The sequence below is a fragment of the Pezoporus wallicus genome, unplaced genomic scaffold (genome assembly GCF_028554395.1).
Source record: "Pezoporus wallicus isolate ANWC-B61680 ecotype Strahan unplaced genomic scaffold, APGP_CSIRO_Pwel_v1 contig_4161, whole genome shotgun sequence".
Taxonomy (NCBI): Eukaryota; Metazoa; Chordata; class Aves; order Psittaciformes; family Psittacidae; genus Pezoporus; species Pezoporus wallicus.
In genome coordinates this window covers 2548175-2570869 of record NW_026639584.1, presented here as the reverse complement: position 1 = coordinate 2570869, position 22695 = coordinate 2548175, and the positions used below count along the sequence as shown (strand labels likewise).

The window sequence follows — 22695 nt, the reverse complement described above, 5'->3', positions numbered from 1 at the left end:
GCTCTGATTCAGCTTTAGACCAGTTTAACTGTGAGTGTGATTTGGTTTTTAAAAGTCTAAAATGAAACATAAAAGCAAGCACAATGGAAAGGTAGAATGAGTACAAGGAAAAGCAACATTGAATGGAACTGCATCTGCAACTGGCATTGGGTTTCATGAGCTGGCTACCCTAAGTTACTGTACTCTTAAAGCACCACAGAAAAGAACTAAAAATAATAAACTTGTTAGTTATGGGGCTTTGAATTTTAAGCAAAGGAAGAGAAGACTGAAAACAGCACACAGAGATTTCTAGCACACTAAGTAGATGGTCTGTGAATACAACACAGCCATGCTGTGGAATACTGGAGCAATCAGCTTTAAAAATACCTTAAACCTCAAGGTAAGAATGTGTTCTAGTATGACTGCTCCTCATGCACCTAGAGGAAACATTCAACATTAAAATGGTACCATAAAAACTGGGGAGCTCTTCAGTCCACAGAGTCATGTAGTTAATGACTGTAGAATATCCTTATAAGTGTCAGATCTCATGCCCTGGCTCCAGGACTAAACTTATCACAATAATCACAACTGGAAAAGTATAGAGAAAACCCCAAAGATCAGTTCCAGAGAACAGATTTTATCCCAAGGCCACAATTTGATGAATGGCTCCATACCGCAAGTGCACTAAATATTGGTCCGTTTGGTGCTGCAATACAAACTCTGATGTTGTTCTCCACCATCAAAACCAACCTTCCAACTCCAAAAGCAAGCTAACACCCTTTCATTTTCAGTATCTGGTTAGATTAAAATTAAGGAGAAACAATATTTTCAAATTAGTAGGATGGGGCAGAAATTTCCCAAACCTCCACAGAAATGAGCCAAAGCATCAGGATGAGAAGGTCCCATACGTAGTCTATTTTATATGGGTTTCTCCAGTTCTCTCAGGCTTTGTGGTACCTTTACAAATAATGATGCATGATGTCAGAATTGATGAGACACCCAAAAACCCCACCAGAAGGCATTTTACAAGTCATGTCCTCATAAAAGCCCCACCAAAACCAGAAAACCAAACTCAGAACTCAACCCCAAAACCTGCCATCATTAATCATTAAACTCTTGACTAAATCACACCACAGACAGAGGGCATCTTCCCAAAACACCAGCTGTATCTTCAAAGAAATGAAGAGGGCAAGCGAGTACCTTCACAAAACCTTCAAAACATCAACTGCTTAATCTGCTGCTTTGGCTGATTTTTTGTGTTTCCATTCTTCCCACTGAAATGAAACCATTATTCCCATTACACATAAAAATAACTATTCTTACTGGGGGAAGCAGTTGTCTATGTCTTCCTCATCCTGTGGATGGTACCTTATTGTTTTTAAAGGCTTTTGTCTGCAAGTACATATGGAAAATTGTGCTCATAATATAGTATAACTAAAGAAAATATATACAGAACTGTTGGGCCTAAAGCCTCAGGAGTAAACTTGCAACATTTTCATGCTGAGCACTTTAAGGTTTGGCATTCCTTCTTCTGGAAGCTTGCTTTCAGAGTATGTATTGCATATTAAAAGTTCAATACTGGCTACATGTACCAAAGAACATAAACGATATCCTCAAACAATTCACTTTTCAATGCCCAACAGAGTGAAACCCTCTTCCTCATAATAGCAATATTCAGTAGCTAATCACTTCGTAAAAGCAGTTACAGAAAATCTGCTAGTTAATTCCCCCCTCCCCAGATTTAGTTCCCATTGCCATAAACACGTGCCATTCAGGTGGAAAATAGTTCAGTGTAGTGACATCTGGTATCTCAACTGAAATTTGGCAGCCCAAGAAGAGCACCCACAGCTCCGAAGTATCCCTGTTCAAAACAAACAGAAGAAGGTTTCAGGTTAAAGTAAATTCTGCACTAATCACACTTCAGTGACAACAGAGCAGCCAATGGACCAATGCTACAGGAAGCCACCACACACTTTTAACAGCTATCTTTCGTAACAATTTTGTAGACCTTTGTGGAACATTTTACCCTTCCTTTCTAGCTTAACTTCAGAAGATTTTACCCCAAGCCTCCCCATACACTGCAGAACTTCTAAGACATGTATGAGTGACTCCTAAAGCACAGAAACAAACTTTGGTTTGGTTTTCCTAGAGAAGGTGCCTATTCTGGTTGCCAAAGGATCTTCAATACCCAGGAGCAGCACTATTCCTAAGGTAGAAGTCAAATGTTTCTTTCACTGCAAGTCTTTTGTAAAGTATTACATCCACACTGCAGCACTATTTTTGGGGTGTATGCTTAACCTGCATATAAAGAACCGTGTTCTCCTGTGGAATTACTTTCCCCCTCTTGGGAAGCAGGATGTTTCCTGTCTCTGTAACTATGAAATACCTAGGTGTCTGGAATCTACACTTGACCAAATGCAGGAATTTAAAATTTACCCAAAACAAATCTGAAGGGGTAGAACTACCAAGGCACTATTCAGCTATTACTGCAGCCACTAGTGCCAAGACAGATTACTGTTCAGCCTCAGAATAAGCAGGAAAGGAAAACAGTTGTGAGAATCCACTGAAGGGGAATAGATGTACTGCTGTTATATTTGCAAACCATCAAACTGAGGACAAAACCTGCCACCCCACTGCCAAGAAACTACAAGTCTCCCAACTGTTGCACCTGCAATTAATGCTGGTTCCCTATATTTTCACCAAAACAGGCCAAGTCTCTCAGCATTACATACTGATCTAGATGCATTATATACGGATACTAGATCTAGACTAACATGCCCAAAAGCAGGTTATTCTCAGAACCTAAAATCACAACAACTTCAAGGTGTATCAGTGACAGTATGAAAGCAGTCCTTGTTAAAAGCAGTCTTGACTTTTGGGATGTTGCTCAAGCTCAGTTTAGAACAATGGAAGTATTTCAAAAGGCCCGTGTTTTAGATCTCTCTCCAATGTGAAAATAAAAACCCAAAACCAAAGAAAGACTGTTGAACCTTGACACAGACCTCAGCATTTTCTTGTCCTTCTCTGAAGATATATAGTGTGAACCAAGATACCACAAAGCAACTTGAGTACTTCTCTAGCAGAGCACGCTGTCCCCACAGAACCAGCACAGCGTGAGCAACCTCCTCTGACTTTCAGTGTTTACTGAGAACTTGGTGTGTCAGGACATTACAGTCATGAGAGCTACTCAATACATGCATTTTGGGTGACACAATACATAGAGATATATGAACCAAAGCTTACCTCATGTTCTAGGAACAAGGCCTTCAGCTGCCCTTTTGACCAGTAATCCAGTGCATATGCAAGAAGCTTCATTGACAAAGTATTCACACGTAAGAAATTGCCAACAAACACAACTCTGTTGATTTTCTGAAAAGAATAACAGCAAAGGATTAAGTCTTTTCACTGTTTAACACAGCTTTGAAAAACTAAGCTACAAAAGAACAGGCTGTCTCCAGCAAGGAAATAAAAAACCCAAACAACCCACAATTAAAGTTCCAGACTTTACAACACACCATTACTTGGGGAAAACGAAAAACCACGGAACCCTCAAGAACTGAAGGACCTAGTTTACAGAGAAGTAGCATTTGTGTTTCAAATTACGTGAGCATTTGCAGTAATCAAGCCAAAGAAACAGCCTAGCTAAAAGTAAAATTGAATGAAAAGCACTTGTATTTAGTAGAGGAGACTCAATGCCTTCATAGCCCTGTACAATGCTGCTTGATCCTTATGCAACAAGGCAGCACTGTAAAGAAGCCGAAGACAGTAAGACATAACAGATGTTTCTTTCATCTTCAGACCTCAATCTACCTCAGCATAACATTAGACCAAGACTTAAACACTAGAAGTGAGCTGTGAATTGCAATCAAGTGAAATGTAAAAACATGAAAAACTTTTAATTTTCCCCATTGACAGAAAGAAATCCAACATTAAGTGGAAACAACATTAAACAGTGGTTGAATGCTATGAGAGCAAGAACCAAAACATTTAATTGTATTAGTGCTTCAATAAGCACTTAGTAGTGTTAGATGAATGCTCATATCCAAGTTACAAAAACTAGCAGGCCTGCAGTCAAATGACTAACATGCACTTGTATTTCCCCATCTTCAATAGTCCACAGTGAAGACAAAGCAAACACACTGTTAAGGCACCCAAACATAATTCTGCTCTACAGGAGGAACCCGAAATAATTCATTGCTTTTTATCTTTATACATCAGTTCAAGCTACAAGTTTATGTATCCCTGCAGTTATGTGACATAGTTGGAATTAGACCAAAAAACTTGAAATAAGCTGCTTTGTGCAGTTTTTGAGTTCTGATTTGTACTGCTTTACCCCCACCCTTAAATATACATTGCTTACATTTGCTTCAGACTCAGATTATTAGTATGTACTTTCAACTTCATCCTCATTTTAACTATTGTTATCAAATTTGCCATAAACCAAAAAGCCAAAATTAACTTAAAAACCACAAAATTAACTTTCTACTCCAAGACCAACATGAGAGAAAGACAGAGAAGGGAACTGAGGGAGAACGGGTATATGGTATATCCAGAAAAAGATATTAGTTTGTCTGCTCCTAAGCAACAGGAGGGTCACTGCAGGTGACAAGCTGGTATTTCCAAGACTATCATGTCCATAGGTTTTAAGCAAAGCTCTAGGTACAGCTACTCTCAGTCTCCTCTAAGAAAGCTGTTACTACGCCTCACTTTATCCAGTTTCTTGATAACAAATGAGGAAACCCCTGGTGCTCAGACACCCATATCTTCTATTCCTAAAGAAAGAGGAGTATTCCTAAAGAAAGAGGTCATGCCCAAAGTATCACCTCCTCTGACCTGCTGGCTATGTCCTTGCACCTCAGTAAAAGGTCAGCCTTCACCATGCTGATTCATGTCCAGTTCAACTGCCAGCACACTCCTCTCTTCTGTAGTACTACTCCCTAGCCAGTCTGTATACCACTTTTTGCTATGAGGATGCTACCCTGGAAGATCAGTGAGATATTCTGGGCAATTTATGACATTAGGAAAACCTCCCACAACATCTTGCTTCCAAAATTCCCCCAGAACTAGCATCCTGTTCTACTCAAGTCCATCTAGAGTCTCCATTCTGCTGCTCGTCTTCTTTACTTTTCCCAAGACTTTAAACTCTCACTATTTTAAGGCTGTAACTGAAACCCTTGACCAGTTCTTCACTCACAAACAGCAGGTCCAGCACCATGCTTGCCTGGTCAGTGTGCCTAGCACTGTCAGAAAAGCATCCCCAGCACACCTAGAAGTATGGCTTGCTTGTGATCTGCCATATTACCTTCCAGTAGAAGTCCTGATAGTCCCTCATAAGAACCAGGACTTAGAGGTCCTCCTGTATCCCATGCTGCGTATGTCAGTGTACAAAGACGTAAGCTGGGCCCATAATCATCCTGCTTTTGCAAGGAGACTTCAAGGCCTTTCATCACAATACCCTGTGCTCCCCTGCTCCCTCATTTATGTGCAGGCTGCGGGCTCCATTTCCCAACAAAGCTCATCTGAAGGCCTCCTTATCAGCTTCCCCTAGATATCCTTGTTCCACTTCTCCAAAGACAATCAAAATATTCTGAACCAATTCCTTGTTCTTTGATACATTATTTTAGAAGGAACTTAATCTGAAACCAAATAATAGACCTATAGACAGATCATTTCCTTGTCAGGCTTTACCTCATTTACTGCACACATCCGGGCAATAGACCCAATGTTATTGGTGATGGTGACCAGTATGGCTCTTGCAAGATCTTCTTTGCTGACAGACTCTCTCTTCTCTTTGTAGATCATATTCCCAAAACTAGAACAGGAAAAATTTCTATTAAGCACAAAGTGATTCATGTGCCTTTGTTCAGAGTATAATTTTTATGTTATATCAGAACTTAAGCCTCATGTTTGTTCTTAAGTAGCTCCTTTTTTAAGCCTGTATTAAATATAGCAATCTGACAAATGCCACTACAACATGCGTGTTTATTCCTTCACAGGAAACAGTTAATCTTATTACAATAACGACCCCTGACAAAATATGTCTGTTTAGATTGTTTTGCTTCCACGAAGAGCCATCTACAGCAAAGGCAGTCTTATTCTTAAGCAAGACTACTCTCCAAATCTAGTTCCTGTAAATTAAGTCAATGTCTAAGTTTAACTGGTGAAACCAACTCCTCATGCTTGCTTCCTCACAGTATCTATCCAATATCTATTGACAGAAAAACAAACCTCAAACAGAAAATAAAACAGCTGACAGACTGCAATTTCGGTTGTACAAATGAAGAGTTCTGGATGAGAAAGGAATTTTCATTACTATACTCGGTAGATCATTTCTTACATATAGCAATAATGACAAGAATCCATAGCTATGCCTGGTATTTTACCACTAAGGACTCTGTGCCATACCTAAGTCAGTTCAGAGAACTAGAATTCAGACTATTCTAAAACTCAAAAAGTCATTAAAGATCTTAAGAGTCTTTAAAAGTAAACAAGAATAACAAGTACCTATATACAGAGCAAGTTAAGATGTACTGACTAGAAGTGTGAAGTCTGCATATATTAAGACCTCTTATCATATGCTCTCTCAACAGGCCTGGATTCAGCTGGCTGGAGAGGGAGAATTAAGTTACTGGGAATTAAGACCTCTTATTACTGAATAAAAGCAAAAATTTAATGAACTCTCTTATGCATATATTAGTTTCACTCCCAAAGTTTATTCTTCTTACATTTCTTGAGGGTAGAGAAGCTGTAACATCACCAATAACCTTCCCCCATGGAAATAAATCTTGAGTAGTCAGCAAGTGCATTGTGCATCACTTCGTTTGTATGTTCTAATTCTTTCATCATTACCATTACTATTATTTTCCCTTCTGTTTCTGCCCTGTAAACCTCAACCCATGTCCCTCCCAACTCTCCCCCCATCCTGCTGTTGATGGTGGGGTGAGCAAGGGGCTATGTATTGTTTAGCTCCCTGCTGGGTTAAACCACGGCACCTCTGCAGTCTGGTCTTGCCACTCCTGTGATCACCTCACACTCTCTCTCACATGAAGCTGTATATGTGATCACTTCACATTCTCACTCATGTGAAGCTGTATATGACATCCACTCTTCATACACTTTCTTCAGTACCTACCTAGCAGGTTGCATGTGGCTTTAAATCTTGTGGAAAACTGAGGATACATACATTTAGGATAACTACATTTAGCTTAACTACAGGAGAGGTTTGCTGAAAGCAATTTTCTTTGTATTAACAGTTAAAATCTTGGTTTTGAAGCCTCCCATAGACCAGCAAAAGAAGCAACAAAAAAGTCTCTTGCTTACCTGGATGCTACAGCCCACCCTGGCAAGCCAAATCTTTCATAGTCTCCTCCATAAATATCTCGAACAAGTTTGTCAGCATGTGTGCTGTCTCCTTTGGAGGCCATTTCCAGAGCTTCTTCAAAACTTTCACAGCCTGTCAACAAACTGCACAGACCAAGAAAGGTCCCTCCACCTAGACTGAGAAGAAAAAACAACAGTTACTTCCTCATATCAAAGACGAAATACTATTTCCATCCAGCTAACAAAACAGATAAAGCCCTCCAACTTCCATACCAAGCTTTCTGCTTTCTTGCTTAAGGTTCACCACACTAACAGCTCTCAATCAATTCCCGTATGAAGATAGGCTGAGGAAGTTGGGGCTGATCAGCCTGGAGAAGAGAAGGCTGCATGGAGACCTCATAGCAGCCTTCCAGTATCTGAAGGGGGCCTATAGGGATGCTGGGGAGGGACTCTTCATTAGGGACTGTAGTGACAGGACAAGGGGTAATGGGTTAAAACTTAAACAGGGGAAGTTTAGATTGGATATAAGGAGGAAATTCTTTCCTGTTAGGGTGCTGAGGCACTGGAATGGGTTGCCCAGGGAGGTTGTGAATGCTCCATCCCTGGCAGTGTTCAAGACTAGGTTGGACGAGGCCTTGGGTGATATGGTTTAGTGTGAGGTGTCCCTGCCCATGGCAGGGGGGTTGGAACTTGATGATCTTAAGGTCCTTTCCAACCCTAACTATTCTATGATCCTATAACATTCATGTAAGTTAGTTACAAGAAGCTAACTATACAATAAGAGCTAACAAATAGTTAAACTCTCAATCTGTATGCTGGAAGACTTAATTAGAGATAAATTCCCTAAATACCAACATCTTGACGCTGACCGATCCTTGATCATTAACTGTAAAACACGTGTAGACATATTTATTCTTATGAAGCAAGAGAAAGACAGGTTCACCAGGTACATTCTCAAAACCTGGGAGAAAACCTGTAAAGCTCTCACTACAGAGCATGTCCAACACTCATCATCTGATAAGATACTTGCCAAATCTCTTCAATAACAGAACTATGGGAATGGGCTTCTGACTTCACTGAATGCAGCTGTAAACTGAAGATAAATACTTTTCCATGCTACAGAGTCAGAGAAGGGATAGGTGTGGGGAGCCAGGGACAGAAACCACTTTGAAAACAGAAGGCTGATTGCTCTGTAGAGTAACAACTCCAACTTAGGTCATTAAGTTACCTTGTTCCAGTTACTCTTTTATAGTTGTCTTTGGAATGGACCGATAAAATACTGACTCCTGAACCAATGTTAACAACCAGCAATGGGTATGGATCATCCAGGTTAAAAGGCATCTTTTGGCATCTCTCAGGATCTGAGGCATTTTCAAAATAATAGCACTCTGCCTGCCCATTGAAGCTGACAGAATCTATATACAATAAGCCTTTTACAAGGCAGTCAAGCTCGTCCAGTTTGTGCAGCTGGAGGTTTCCAATCTGTGGTAAAAGAGAAAAGAGACAGTGTCAACATGTTCTAACATTGCTTAAACATGCTACAGATTTGTGAGTGTACTTGTACCGCCTAACTTTAAGAAGCTGCTCAGGAGCTTCAATCCCACTATAAAGCCAACAAAAAATGCAGAGGTGAATTCTGAATATATCAGTTAGCAAATGACTCTGACTATAAATCTAGATCTGAGACTCCAATCAATAACAGACAGGCAGAATAAATATCTGCTTTGGTAAATCCAGAGATAACTTCTGAGATACTCTGACACTAAGCCATTGAAAAATTCACATTTTTCGTCAATCTAAATAAAAATAAGTCACCAAACACCCGAGAAGCCCCACCAAGTGTCATCTTATGATGAAACTCACACACCTGCACAGCTTTTCAAGGTTTCCTTAGATGTCAAACAGTCATTTCTAAGATGTCAGCGGACAAAACTCTCAATGGCATCATACTAAATATTCTTACAACTTCACTAAGACTCCAAGATGGTAAGAAAACCACAGGGCAGAAATTCTATGGGACTTCAGGCTCATTGTGGTTCCTCCTCAGTTTTGCATGTGATATTTAAACTGCTGATCTCTCCTAAAGCATAAAGACAACTTAACAGGTGATGTGGACTCCAGGAAGGCTGTAATTTCACATGATACTTAAACCAGCTGAACTCTTGAGCTTTCAGAGAGCGCTCACACTTTCTCCCTTACCGCAGCACAGAGTTCCAACAGTTAAGAGTGCAATTAGGCAGCTAATCTAAGGGGAAGCACCCAGTCTCTCTGTGAGTCAGGTGAGCTCACATTTAGAGAGCAGCCCACAGCTGCTAGATTAGGAATTGCACAATCAGACTGGACTGCACATTGCTGACTGACATCAGTACCAGGCCACAGCACTGTCAGTCCCCGCCTCATCCCCCAGGGTGCTTCAGCCCTTCTTGCCATGACACGACTGAGAAGCCTCACAGCTGAGCAGATCAGGGAACTGAACATCAAATATTTCTGTGGGGACTTATAATGAATTAGTTCTGTACAAATTGTGACCCTACCTACAAACAGTTGTACCACCTCAATGCAAGACTGGTACAGGAACAGAAATAGCAGCAGATTTTTTTGAAACCAAACATTTTGTGCTACTGATTTGTCTTGTCTCTGAAAGCACAAGACTTCTGCAGCCACTTTAAAACCAGGGCATGGGCTCACTGCATACTGTGGTAAGAGTCTTGGTAACAACTATCTTCGCCTAGAAACTGCATCTAACCAAATGATCACTTATGATCATCAAGAGAAGTCAAATCACCTCAGGAAAACCCCAAACCACTCTGCAGCTGAAAAAAGACTGTCTTTGAGACAGGCATTTTGTCACAGACCTCTGAAAACTGCACTGGTCTAAATTAATGAGGATAATCCCACCCACAAACACTGAAAACCTATCAGCAAAGACTGCTTAGGAAAGAAAATCCACAGTGAGCCAAGCACCTCATCAGTCTAAGCCCATTTCCCATCAAAAATCCCAGTTAACTTCCAGAGGATCCTGCATTTCACTGCATTCGTGGAAGTTTCTAATAGGCTGTTAGCATCAGATCTTTGTGTTTATTATGGTCAGAAAGCATATTTCTAGATTATCATACTTCAGACTGGAAAACAAATGAGTAACTAATAATATTTGAGCATTCCATTTTTTCAGCATACTGCTTATTTTAACCATGCCCAGCAGTGCTTTCAGCAGCAGCTTCAGGAAAAGGAAAGACAGGCTACCTACTGTGCGAAAGTCTTCCTCAAACTTGTAAGCGCCACCACCGGTGGCACACAGCACCGTGTGTAGTGTGGAAAAGTTCTTATTTCTTCCCATTTGGATAAAAGTAGGCAAATCTTGAGTTGGGAATCTAATAAAGTGCAAATTTCCTCTTCGAGCAAAAATCGTTAAGTCTTTCAGCTCAAGGTGGACATCTCGAATGCCGGTGGATCCATAGGCTACGTTGGAAGTCAGGTATTTGCGAATGCTCTTCAAGCTTTCAACTTCCTCCTGCTCCTCCTCTGCAGTGATATCAATAGGTTCAAAATATGCAAGTTTCACCAAAGTTCCCCCAATGTCCATGCCAAACCATGGGAAAGCTGTGAAGATACAAGAATGGGTCGATTAGCTCTGCTAAAGAGCAAAAGCACCTAACTTAAGACTAAACCAATGCTACACTTTTCAACAAAGACATCAACAACAAACCTCCACAGGAACACAGAATTAGTTCTATTTCCACTACATGACTGAAATTCCCAACGGCTGCAGGTAAAAATGGAAAAATGAGCAACACTGAAATGCTGTCACATGTACTCAGAAAGCCCAACTAAAAGCTCCCCAAAGTACCCCATATCTTTCATACAAACAGAGAATAAAGGATTACAATAACCTTCACTCCTCAAATAAGTTTTGACACAGTTTAGCACAAAGACTTGCAATGCATACTGGAGAGAAAGCAGGTTACACACAGCTAGTAGCACACAGAAAATCAGGATTAATGAATCTAGGGTCCAATTTTCTTTTTTTGTAGCTTGGATAGGAAGGCAGAATTTTTGTACTACAAACCAACACAAAGCCACAAGTACTTTGTCAGTTTTGTGGGATGAATGCAATTCTTAACAGGGATTATATGGGTTATGTCATCTAGGACCATGATCTGAATATGCCTGTATCAATAAATCTTCTTATTATGTATGGTGAAACAGAGACTCAGACACCATTTTCATCTGAGAGTTTCCCCACTGTCAGCTCCCAGAAAGAGGGTTTAAAACTGAATTTGTGAGTTTAAATAAGATCCTGAGCATCCACCTGGGAAGCTTGTGTTTTTATTTCCTAATTGCTACTATAACTTGCTGGGTGGTTTGGTTGGTTGCAGAATTTCAATTTATTTTTTTTTGGTTGCAGAATTCCAATTTATTTTTTTCATATGCAATTCATATACTATAGAAGCATGAAGCTCAGGAACAAAATCAAAAAGATATTAACATAGTCATCATGAAAAAGATGTAACTGTTGGATTTACATTACCAGTGGGACCTATCCTTGAGAAGAAGGGCCTACCAAAATGCTTTAACATGTTGAGTCAAGTCTGGCTGTGTTCATTTACAACAGGAGTGCAAAAGTTAAAGCAAACGGTTCTATACAGTGTCAGACTAAGCATGAAGTCACACATGAATTAACAGCGGCAAACCGACTCCTCTGCACCAGGACTCTGCCCATCAGAACATCTGTCATCTCACTGTCTAACCACAACTAACTGGTAATTTATGAATCCATCTCACCAAGTTTCAGCCCCTTGTCATAAGCAATGTCACAAGACCAAAACAGAAGAAGAGAAGCTGATTCATCCAGCAGAACAGAAAGTGTCTGTAGGAGTCAGTCAGAATCTAACTAGGACACAGCAAGGCAAGAATTACCTAAAATACTTGGGATTCTTCCTGCTTAGTGGGCATACTGAGTAACTAGGATCTGGTCTTCCACAACAAGGAGGAAGGAAAAAGCAGCTCAAAGTTGAAGTGATGAGCTTAAAGAAGACATGGTGCAAATCATGCCTGCTTGTCAGACGATCCACTGCATTCCATGTGAAATGATCCAAAAGGGTTTGCAAATGTAGCATTAGTCACATCTCTGAAAACCTTCAGGTTTATAAATCTTGTATTGAAAGTAAAAAACAAGAACAGTTGAACTGTAAGGAAGTTTATTCCTTTACTCAAATGAGAACATGTTTTATGCTGAAAATGGATCCTGTACAATACCAGTTTGCTGTGATAACTGAATGTTCTTAACAGCAGTTTAAGGATTTTGAAACAGAAGAAATAGGTCAGTTTTCACCTCTGTGCCAAACCCCAAGAAGTTTCCCATTTTTCTACAGAAAATCTGTCAAGACTTGGCTGGTAAGTACATTGCTCAACTTTCATTTGCAAAGTGGAGGAGTTCTGGGCACACAGACTACCGACTTACTCCTTATATAGGCAACCCAGAGGAAGATATTCTATAAGGATTCCTGTGTACATAAGCCACTCCTGACTGATTTGTATACAGATACAGCCAGAAAAAATAAAACCACTTTGTTTTCCAGACAGAGAAGGGGATACACATACATTGAGATGGTAAGTACATAATCACTTGAACAGTGGCTACAATTTCGGTACTACAGGGATAGAAGATGTATCCATGCTCCACTTACCTTTAAATACTAGAAATACACTGATTCTAGAGAGCTAGAATGTAATTGTATGTGGACGCAACATGGAAAACTTGTGAACTCTCCTACTACTGCTGCAGCCTTTGGGTGGATCTTGGCTCAGGATCCACCCCATCTGGATGCAAGGGGGAACGGAGAAAACAGGAACCCATGCGAAAACATCAGCTCCTCTTCCAGTTACTGAAAGTGATTTCATTTGCAGGGTTAAAATAAGGCCCCTGACAGATTGAGGACAGAGGACTACTCAGAAAATATACTGAGAGCACGCCCGAGTCTCCTACGAGTCCTCCCCTCCAGCAGCTCGGCTGAAGACGACACACCCACTTTAAGTCATGCCATACATCCAAGGAACCGGGGCATCACTTTACAACACATACATGAGCACACTGCTTATAGAATCATAGAATGGTTAGGGTTGGAAAGGACCTTAAGATCATCCAGTTCTACTCTGCTCTGGTGAGACCCCACTTGGAATACTCTGTGTGCACTTCCCGAGGAGGCCACGAGGATGATCAGGGGCTGGAGCACCTCCCACACAAAGGCAGGCTGAGAAAGTTGGGGCTGTTCAGCCTGGAGAAGAGATGCTGTATGGAAACCTCAGAGCAGCTTCCAGTGTCTGAAGGGGGGCTATAAAGATGCTGGAGAGAGACTCTTCATCAGGGACTGTAGCATTAGGAGACGGGGTGACAGGTTCAAACTAAATCAAAGGAAGTTCAGGTTAAGAGATAAGGTTTACTGTGAGGGTGGTGAGGCACTGGCACAGGTTGCCCAGAGAAGTGGTAAATGCTCCATCCCTGGCAATGTTCAATACCAGGTTGGCCAGAGCCTTGGGTGACATGTTCTAGTGTGAAGTGCTGTGACAGGGGGTGTGTGCTTAAGGTGATGTTGCTACTTTTTACGGCATGTTCAAAGCACAAGAGTTTTCACTTTTACACATGATATCTGCAGCATCTGTAGCTGGTACAGTCTCTCGAATCCATGAAAAAATTAATTCTGAGGCAATTTTGTATTTGAAAGCTGCCTTGGAGGAAGACAAAAATAGCATGGCGCGTACCTTGGGCTGAGAATACCTAAATAATTCTACTAAAAGTATTTTACACTTATATCTGTGGGTCATGCTTCGCCGAGTGAGAGATTTAGCAGAATGACAGCAGCACAACCTTTTGGAAAAAAACATCCCCAGACTTCAGCTTGATGCTTATGGCAGTCCCAGTTAAAGAAACATGCCTGCATGAGACCAAAACCAAGTGCAGAACCTTTGTCCCAAGCTTATAGCTCTGCAGACACCAGGTCTGAGGACTTGCGCAACGGTAACCACCATTCCACAGCTTCAGTTCATAAGGAGAGTCAATCCACCTTCATTAAACTGGGCCTTTCCCAGAGCTCCAAAGGAATTTGGTCATTAAAAGACTTTTCTCAGCTCTCCCTCTTTATAACTGTTGTTATTCCTAGGAATAACACACTACAACAGGTGATGCACAGCTCAGAAGTATTCCTTGCTGAGAATTTAACTGCTCTTGACACAACAAATGCAGTGCCCTGTCTTTCCGAAGATCAGCTCCTCTCCGCAGAGGTCAGCTGCAATTTGAAAGAAGATACGCAGGAATTGAGTTTTTTTACTCAACAAACCCAATTGCCTTGGATAGGCTACGTAAAACTGCTGCAAAAACATGCTTTCTGCTTTTAGGAAGTCACACCAGGCTCTCTTTAAGGATACATAACTGAGAAGAGACAAATACGTAAAGTAGAACATAAACTGGGGATTCAAAATCCATATGGTTTAATGTGATACTTCACACACATCAAACTGTCTCCAACAGGAAAGCAAAACAAGTATCACAATACCCAACCTCCTTAATTCCAAATCCAGCTTTTCCATCACTCCCCAGCTCTGCCACCAGCCCCTGTGGTCCCTAATTAGACACAGTCTAACCAGGAATCTTTGCTATAAAGCAACGGATTGTTCTGCACATGCCCTGAAGACGGCTTTGAGAGGCAATCTGCTCAGAGGTAAAACAATAAGGATGTTTAAGAGGATTCCCTAGAACTGCTTTCTGTACATGGAAAAGTGCTTTCTGCAGGGAAGAGTACTGTCACATCGTGCTGTGGTCATGTAGCAGTTCTGCCTAGGAAGAAATCCCATGCTGATGGCTCTTGGTTGTTGTTAAAATTACTTGTTAGAGCTACACAGGGAGGCCTTCTTCTCTTGCGTATGCACTTCTCAAGTTCTTTGCATATGTAGTTTCTGGCAGCAACCTTAAGGTCACTTTTATCTTATCATACAAGGTCTTTATATGCCAAAAGGAAATAATTACAGTAAAAAGTCTTTCTTGTGACAATACAAGCACAAACGTTGAAGTGGTTTCCTTTCCTATGGGTTCTGCTTCAGCAGAGCAGAGGACCTTTGAAGTTCTCCACCCAGCCCAAATACAAGTATTTTGACTTTGTACACCCGTTTGGATCCAAGGCTGCCTGAAGTACATACTCAGACTTAACTACTTCCCTTTTTCAGTCAAGCATAAGATTCTTCCATTTAACACAATTTGTATTTAGCTTCTAAAGACTGAGAAACAGTTTCTAGTGGACGCTTTCCTATGAATGTAACCACACATTTGAAACACAAACACCTTTAAAATACCTCCTTTTCACTGTAAGATAATATAACAGTCTGGGTCAACCCTGCATCAGATTATCAAGAGCTAACCTTTGAAGAAGAGTAACTGATTGCTAATTCAAGCAGGGAGCTTTGCAACATAAAAGTATTATCTCAGAACTGTCAGTAACAGCAGAGAATCAGCTACCAGGTTCTGTGTCATCTTTGTAAGAATACTTATGTATTATTAAGCCTCCAGACTGTTGCACTTGAAGTACAAACACAGCTTGGGAACAACTGTCAAAGCACGCTGCAGTTCATGATTCTATATTGGCTTAAAATACAAGAAAGGAAAATAATAATAAAATGACAATAAAAGTTCACTTCTGCAGCACAGCATCACTGTATGAAAGTATGTATTATTATCAGTTCTGATGTACAAAACTAATTCAGCTTGGTACGTAGCCTTTGATAGCAAAACAACCTTGATCCCATTCTTATCTGATTACTGACAAACCAAACAATTTAACTATAAAAAAGTTATACTGAACACTGTATAACTTACACAGTGTTTATAAACATGAACTACATGTACCTTGCCATTTCTCCAAATGAGTTCTTTTCTATGTACACGCACATACCCTTACGCTTCCGCTAATTCCCTGAAACATCTGCACACAGCAGGGTAAAACTTAACGATAAACTAGCACCTGAATCAGTGAGCAGTCTAAGGCAGCTACCATATGTGATGGTCCACGTAAAAACACATCAAAGGATGTTGAACTGCTTCATCAAGTGGGGTTCACCCTGTGGCCAGGTAGCAAGTGGCCTTTGCTGCGCCCGTATTACACGGATGTGTGCCTGTGAGCCTCAACAGAGCAAAGGTGCACATCAAGTGTCCTCAGCCCTCAGCTCACTGGAGAGGGTCTCTGCTTTACTACTCTTGTCACAGGCTTTTGGTTCAAATATCCCAAGTCGTGCTCAAAATAGATTTGGGCTGGATACATTAAAGTTGGGTGTTAATTCTACCTGACATGCACTATTACATGCTCCCAGTCCTCCCATAGGAGGACTTCTCCATCAAGCTCTGTAAACTCTTCACTTGCCCACTCGGCCACCTCTCATCACGCCACAGAAGGGCCACATCTGCCAGTGGGAGGTCAGGTGTTAACTGGCAATTACTGTAACTGCTCTTCATTAGGTTTATCACATCTACAAGTGGATGCCATGGAAAGCTAACACAAGACAAACCAGCTTCTCCCTCCTTGCTCATTCTGATAATTTTGTCGACATTCAGCAGGAGGCTCTTCGGGGAGAGGTGTTTTGATTCTAGTGAGATACAGCATGCTTAGAGGCATACTCTAACACTAACACATTCAAACACTGTGCCTGCCAGGATTAACTCGTTATTAGAAATACATTTTTCAATTGCAGTGAAATGAGAGCCTGGAACATCTGCTGTGGGCTAATACTCAGCTTTCAAGGACTAATAAGAAAATGGTAGGATACCACAAGACTAAGCAGCAAGTCCTGTGAACAGGAATATCAATTTAAAAGCTATTCCCCAGCAACCTAAATATATTTTTCACCAATTTTACTGCATGAGACCAGTGTGTCCACTAAAACTACATACGTCTGTAAAACCGCATTAGAGAAAATAAACTTTAGGTTTTCATCTTTTCTCTATACTGCTACAGCATTTCGCAAATCTCTACTTACACACTTTCACACACGAAGGTATCTCCATTTGCCACAGGGGAAAGACCTGCATTAGTTCTCAAATTATCTTTAATAAACAATTAGAAGCACCAGACTAAGAGTAACATACACGGCACAGTAAACATGAGAAGTGCCTGCTGTGCCTCAGCAGTCCATTCCAGAGCCAAGCTGCAGGGCTCACCAGAGGAGCACAGCATGCTGGCACTCTCCTCCTAGCAGTGCCTTGCCTGCCCCACCAGTACCAAGAGCTGTCTGAATAAGTGGCTCTGTTCTTCCCTTTAGACAGATCCCACGCAGCAGCAGCTCTGCAAGGCACTCTGCTCTCACATTTATCATCTCCACCCCCAAGTAACCTTTGGAAGTTTCTCTTAAAATTGCCAGCCATTCTTCCCCGTTTCCTCAGAAGAGCTATCACACAAATACTGGCTGGAAGGGTCCTCTGGAGGTCATCTCGTCCAACTTCTGTCACACCAGCAGGAAAACTGCCAACACGAGATGAGATCAACTACAGCTTTGTCCTGTCTATACCTGAAGGCCTCTGAAGTTTTTCAAGGATCCTGTAAAGATGGACACTTCACAACCTCTACAGCTTCCACTGCTACACTAAGTACCAAGTACACCTGCAAAGGGAATTTAAACAGCCTCTTTCAGACAGGCAACCCCAGCTGCCCTGTGCCGTAAATTCAGCTGCATTTCTCACAGTTTTTACAACAACAAAGTAGGCACAGCATCAGCCAGGTGAAGACTGGAAGGGAGGAGCACACAAGCATGCCTGGGCAGTGTATCCACAGCAGAAGTTCTGAATGTGGAGGTGTCTCCATTTTACCCTCACCTCTCTCATGACAGACAAGATACTTTGTCAGTGCAATCATGCTTTCTTTCACGAGAAATCGCATCACAGATACAAGTACATGTAGGCTAAAGCTGTATTCTAAACTCCACTTTGCAGGCTCTTACAACAGACTAAAGACTGCCTGTTAAATAATGATTAACCCTTCTTCTCCTGCATCAAATGTGGCTCCAGCACAGAGAATTAAATACTGGCTTCACATAAGAAATGTATATCCACTCAGCAATTTTACTGAAAAGTATCTACAACTGTCTTAAACTAAATAATTTGTATCTAAACAGTCTAGAAGTGGTATTGAAAGCCCAACTCAGCTTTTAGATCAACTTGAGCACATAAACCAAATTGACAGCAGTACTCAGGCACCAAAGGCCCTGAACATCCACAGACTTTTTAGTGCTCTTGTGGATCTGTTCCTCTTAAAACATTGAGCTGCTCTCCCACTTCAGTGTAACTAACCAGGAGCAGTGATCTGCAGAATGGCTTTAAGGTTTATTGTCTAAGGTACTAAGTGCTCTTACCTTCAAAAATGCCACTGGCTTCAAAATATGTTGAAGAGTCAAGATGGAATAAACACCACAGTTTGACACCGTAACCTTCCCCTCACTGCTTCCGCAGTTCAAGTTGTTTCCAATTCCCATCATTAAGCCAATAGCAAAGTCCAAGTTCAAGAACTGGAAGAGTACAACTACAAATTTAGCATATTTAAGCAGATGAAACTTCTTGATAGCATTTGGCACTGCTATTTAAATCCACCACTCCAGAAAACAGCCTCTAAGGCCCAGCAAAGCCTCCTCTGAACTTGAGCAGGTTGTACAGTAGAAACAGCCATACTCTTACCATTCTGAATTACCAAACACTATAATGTCTTATAGCCACTTGATTACTTCAGAGTCTTGATATAATTCGTTAAGTGTTATACCAGAGAAACAAACACTGTCTGAACTGTCCTCTTCATAATCATGATTACAGTCAACTTGGGAATTTCCACACACCTGCACTAATAAGAGGCGATGGCTAATTGCATGCTAGAAGCTGCACATTTAGGGTTTCTTTAACATACCACAAGAAACAAATGTTTATAGCTAGTTCTAGAGCTACACTAATACTTCCTGTCTTAGACACACTTGGGGATTTTGTTCTTGTGCTGCTCAAACAATGTATTTAATATCTACACTTTCAATATGCTCTTCATAAGTCAGGCATGTCAGATGACTGAGAATAACAGCAGGCCCAGCTCTTCCGGACTAGCCATCTTTTCCATATGGTAACTCACCCTGAAAATAAGCCTTTAAGTATGATGACAAAATAAAGATGGCCTAACTCAGTGGAGCATCCCTTTCTGCTAGTTACACTTGAGTAAGCTTGACAGCTGTGTTGACTTGCGCTGCTGTGTATCTGTTACACTGGGAAAACAGTTTGTACGTAGGCTAACTTTACTCAATCCAATTCTCCCTCCCCACAGAACCGTACCAGTAGTATTAGACATTCTGTTTGCATTCAGCTGAGTCTGAACCACGTGTGTGCCTGCCAAAACAAACAGGGTATTCCAAAATCATAAACAGTAAGCAATAGGGTTACAGTTGTGCTTGTTAAACGGGCGAATTCAGGGTATTTTAATGAAAAACTCGTACCCGGTTATTCACAATTATTCCTAATATTTGGTTTTCACTAGCCCTTAGAACAACCTGCGGCAGCTCCAGCCGCCAGTGCAGGTGCTCAGGGAGCTGACCAAGCGCCCTCTCCATCAAAGGCAGCACCCATCCCCAGAACAGGTTGTGTGACTTTCTGTTCCTCCAACGCCAGCGCTGAACAGCGCCGAACCGCTGCGAGGCCCCACTAGAAAGGGACGCACAGGACCGGGAAGCGCCTAGGCGACAGCTTTCGAACCCACGGCCGGGAGCCAGCCGCCCAGCCGGCCCCGCACCCGGTTACACACACACACACACACACACACACACACACACACACCGCCCCCCGCCCCGCCACAGCCCGCGGCCTTACACGGCTTCTTGGCGTCCTTGATCTTCATGGCGGTACGGCGGCGGCACGGTTCGCCGGCCGGCTGGGGCGGGAGGGGCTCGGGGGTGGGTGTCCTGCCCCTCGCCTGATGGGGCGGGAAGCGGCGGCCGCTCCTCGGGGCCGGGCCTCGCTCTCCTGATCCGCGGGCGAGGGGCGGCGGGCGCCCGCCTCCTCAAGAGCGGCGTGGGCAGCCCCCACCGCTACGCCCGCGGCCTGGGCAAGGGCTCGTCCAGCGGCGGCATCGGCTAAAGGGCCGGGGAGGGGACAAGGGCCTGGGAGGGAAAAAGGGCCGGGAAGCGCCGCGGACCGGCGGCGGCCCTCACGCCTGGCCTGGCGGCGAGGTGCCGGGCATCAGCCCCGGGGTCGCCGCGCCGCGCCAGGAGCCCTGCCCGCCGCCTCGGGGCACGGCGGCAGCCGGGGGAGCGCGGCCCGGTTCGGGGCCTGGGCGCGGAGGGCGGCTCGGGCCCCCGGCGGAGGCCCGGACGCGGCGCTCACCGCTACGGCACAAAATGGCGGCGGGCTCCGGGCAGCCGCGGCCGCGCCACACAATGGGGCCGCGGCGGCGCCCGCTCCGCGCCGCAGCAGCGCGGGCCGGGACGGGGCTGGGCGGCCCCGCGGTGCCCGGGCAGTGCCGCCACGGAGCTCGCCCCGTGGGCGGCTGCGCGGGTACGGGCACCACAGGGTGCGGTGTGAGTGACAGGGCCGGCAGCGGCAGGTTGTCCGCCGTTTCCCCTGAGCTGCTCTCGTCACTGCGCACCACAAGTTTAGGAAATGGAGCCTCTTATTTGCCGGTGCCGGGACTCCAGTAACTCCACAGCTAACCTCAGTCCTCGGGAAGCGTTTCCTCATCAGTGCAATCACAGGCTGACACTTAATGCTATGCTATGAGGGTTGTGGAGCCTGCTCTGTGGGCAGCCGGGGGAGCCCGCTTGTGATGGAGCAGCCATCCATCCACCCTTGCTTCTGGCTGATAAAGTGTAACTGTAGATCAATCACAGCGATCTGGGGTGTTTGATCCATCCCAAGCTGTGGTCCAGAAGCAGGATTTAGGCGTCAGCTCTGTCCTGGAAGTGTGTGGAGCTGTGCTTCAGCAGCAGTCTCTGTTGAAGCCACCCTTCATAACTCAACAGAAGTCTAAACCCTCAACCGGTGGTTTATTCACCAACCCATTGCACAGAAACAGGAACCGCTGTCTCTTCATCGCCTGTTCCCCCCTGCCCCAAAACACGTACCACAAACACCTTCACCCCATACCAAGAGACCCTTGCTTTGCCCTGTCCTCAGTCCCTGCTCAGGAGGTCCAGCAGAGCTTTGCTCCCCATGCTGTCCCCCTCGTGCAGGATGAGGGAGCCCAGCTGCCCCACTGTGGGGTTCTGCAGCTGCCTGGAGCAGTGTTTTGTTGGGTGTCATTCTGAAACCAGTCATAAAAGGATTTCTTTTTACTTTTCATCCAGAACCTTACACAAAAATTCTCATGTGGATACCATCTCTGGTTTATCACCTTTCCTTCCTGAAGCATCTGTATTTGGAAAGCTTACTCTGAAGTCTTCTCAAGGATTACTTCTTGTCCTTTAAAGGAAGAATGTATTAACAAGGCTGCAGAACCTCTCTCTTCCTGTGAGCTGCATGTAATTGTGGAAATACCCGTGTGTTTTTCTTAAAGAGAGGAAATTTTGCTGTGGCTTTGTGGTTTTTCACTGCAATGTAGTTCACTATTGAAATTTTAAACAAGCATTTACATGCATGTTAGAGGATACCAGAATTCAGCTGCTACCTGGAAGTTAACTTGTGCCTGTTCATAAATAAATATACACCGTGACTGTAAAATAAAGTCTTTCATTTCCTGCCCGTCACCCAGCTCTGCAGTGTGGAATGTTCGCTGTAAAATGAGCTATCCAGTGCTGCCAGACGTCTCTGGTGGGGTTGGCATGAACGGACCTGCAGGAGGTTTTCAGGACCTTCGTCCTCAGGCATTTTTTCCAGTGCCTGCACTCTGGCTCTGTTTCCTGCACACCTCCTAACTCCAGGGGAAATGAAATACCATCCCTGGGCAGTGCTGGTCATAAACACATACATGCAACTCCGACACCCAAGACAAACTCAGTATCCAGCCTGACAGCTGTCCAATTCCTGCTGTCTTGAAAGCAGCAGGAAACGTCCTGACCCAGCCTTTCACTACAGAAATGATAATTCTCCCTTTCCAGCAATCATAGAATCATAGAACAGTTAGGGTTGGAAAGGACCTTAAGATCATCAAGTTCCAACTCCCCTGCCATGGGCAGGGACACCTCACACTAAACCGTATCACCCAAGGCCTTGTCCAACCTAGTCTTGAACACTGCCAGGGATGGAGCATTCACAACCTCCCTGGGCAACCCATTCCAGTGCCTCAGCACCCTAACAGGAAAGAATTTCCTCCTTATATCCAATCTAAACTTCCCCTGTTTAAGTTTTAACCCATTACCCCTTGTCCTGTCACTACAGTCCCTAATGAAGAGTCCCTCCCCAGC

The 22695-nt window shown here is 43.3% G+C and overlaps 1 protein-coding gene across 2 annotated transcripts; it reads right to left on the bottom strand.

The window, feature by feature from the left end:
• Window positions 1-596: 596 nt before the first annotated feature.
• On the bottom strand, window positions 597-20441 carry PANK3 (pantothenate kinase 3). Of its 2 annotated transcripts, XM_057415082.1 has the most exons (7): window positions 20168-20441; window positions 10547-10899; window positions 8528-8781; window positions 7300-7476; window positions 5668-5791; window positions 3223-3348; window positions 597-1840 (listed from the first exon to the last, which is right to left on the bottom strand). In XM_057415082.1, exons 1-7 carry the CDS (start codon window positions 20193-20195, stop codon window positions 1790-1792), a joined length of 1113 nt encoding a protein of 370 aa, XP_057271065.1. In that variant the 5' UTR covers window positions 20196-20441; the 3' UTR covers window positions 597-1789. The 2 variants fall into 2 exon arrangements, with proteins under 2 accessions (XP_057271065.1, XP_057271066.1); XM_057415083.1 differs by lacking the exon at window positions 20168-20441 and having other exon boundaries at window positions 10543-10682.
• Window positions 20442-22695: the final 2254 nt, after the last annotated feature.

Bases quoted from the DNA above. Each gene is read 5' to 3' on its own strand.
- PANK3 (XM_057415082.1), bottom strand. From the start codon at position 20,195: ATGAAGATCAAGGACGCCAAGAAGCCGT. The intron at 8,782-10,546 runs GTAGGTAGCCTG...CTTTTACCACAG, and splicing joins TTGAGGAAGACTTTCGCACA to ATTGGAAACCTCCAGCTGCA. The intron at 5,792-7,299 runs GTAAGCAAGAGA...TTCCTGTTCTAG, and splicing joins GGGTGGGCTGTAGCATCCAG to TTTTGGGAATATGATCTACA.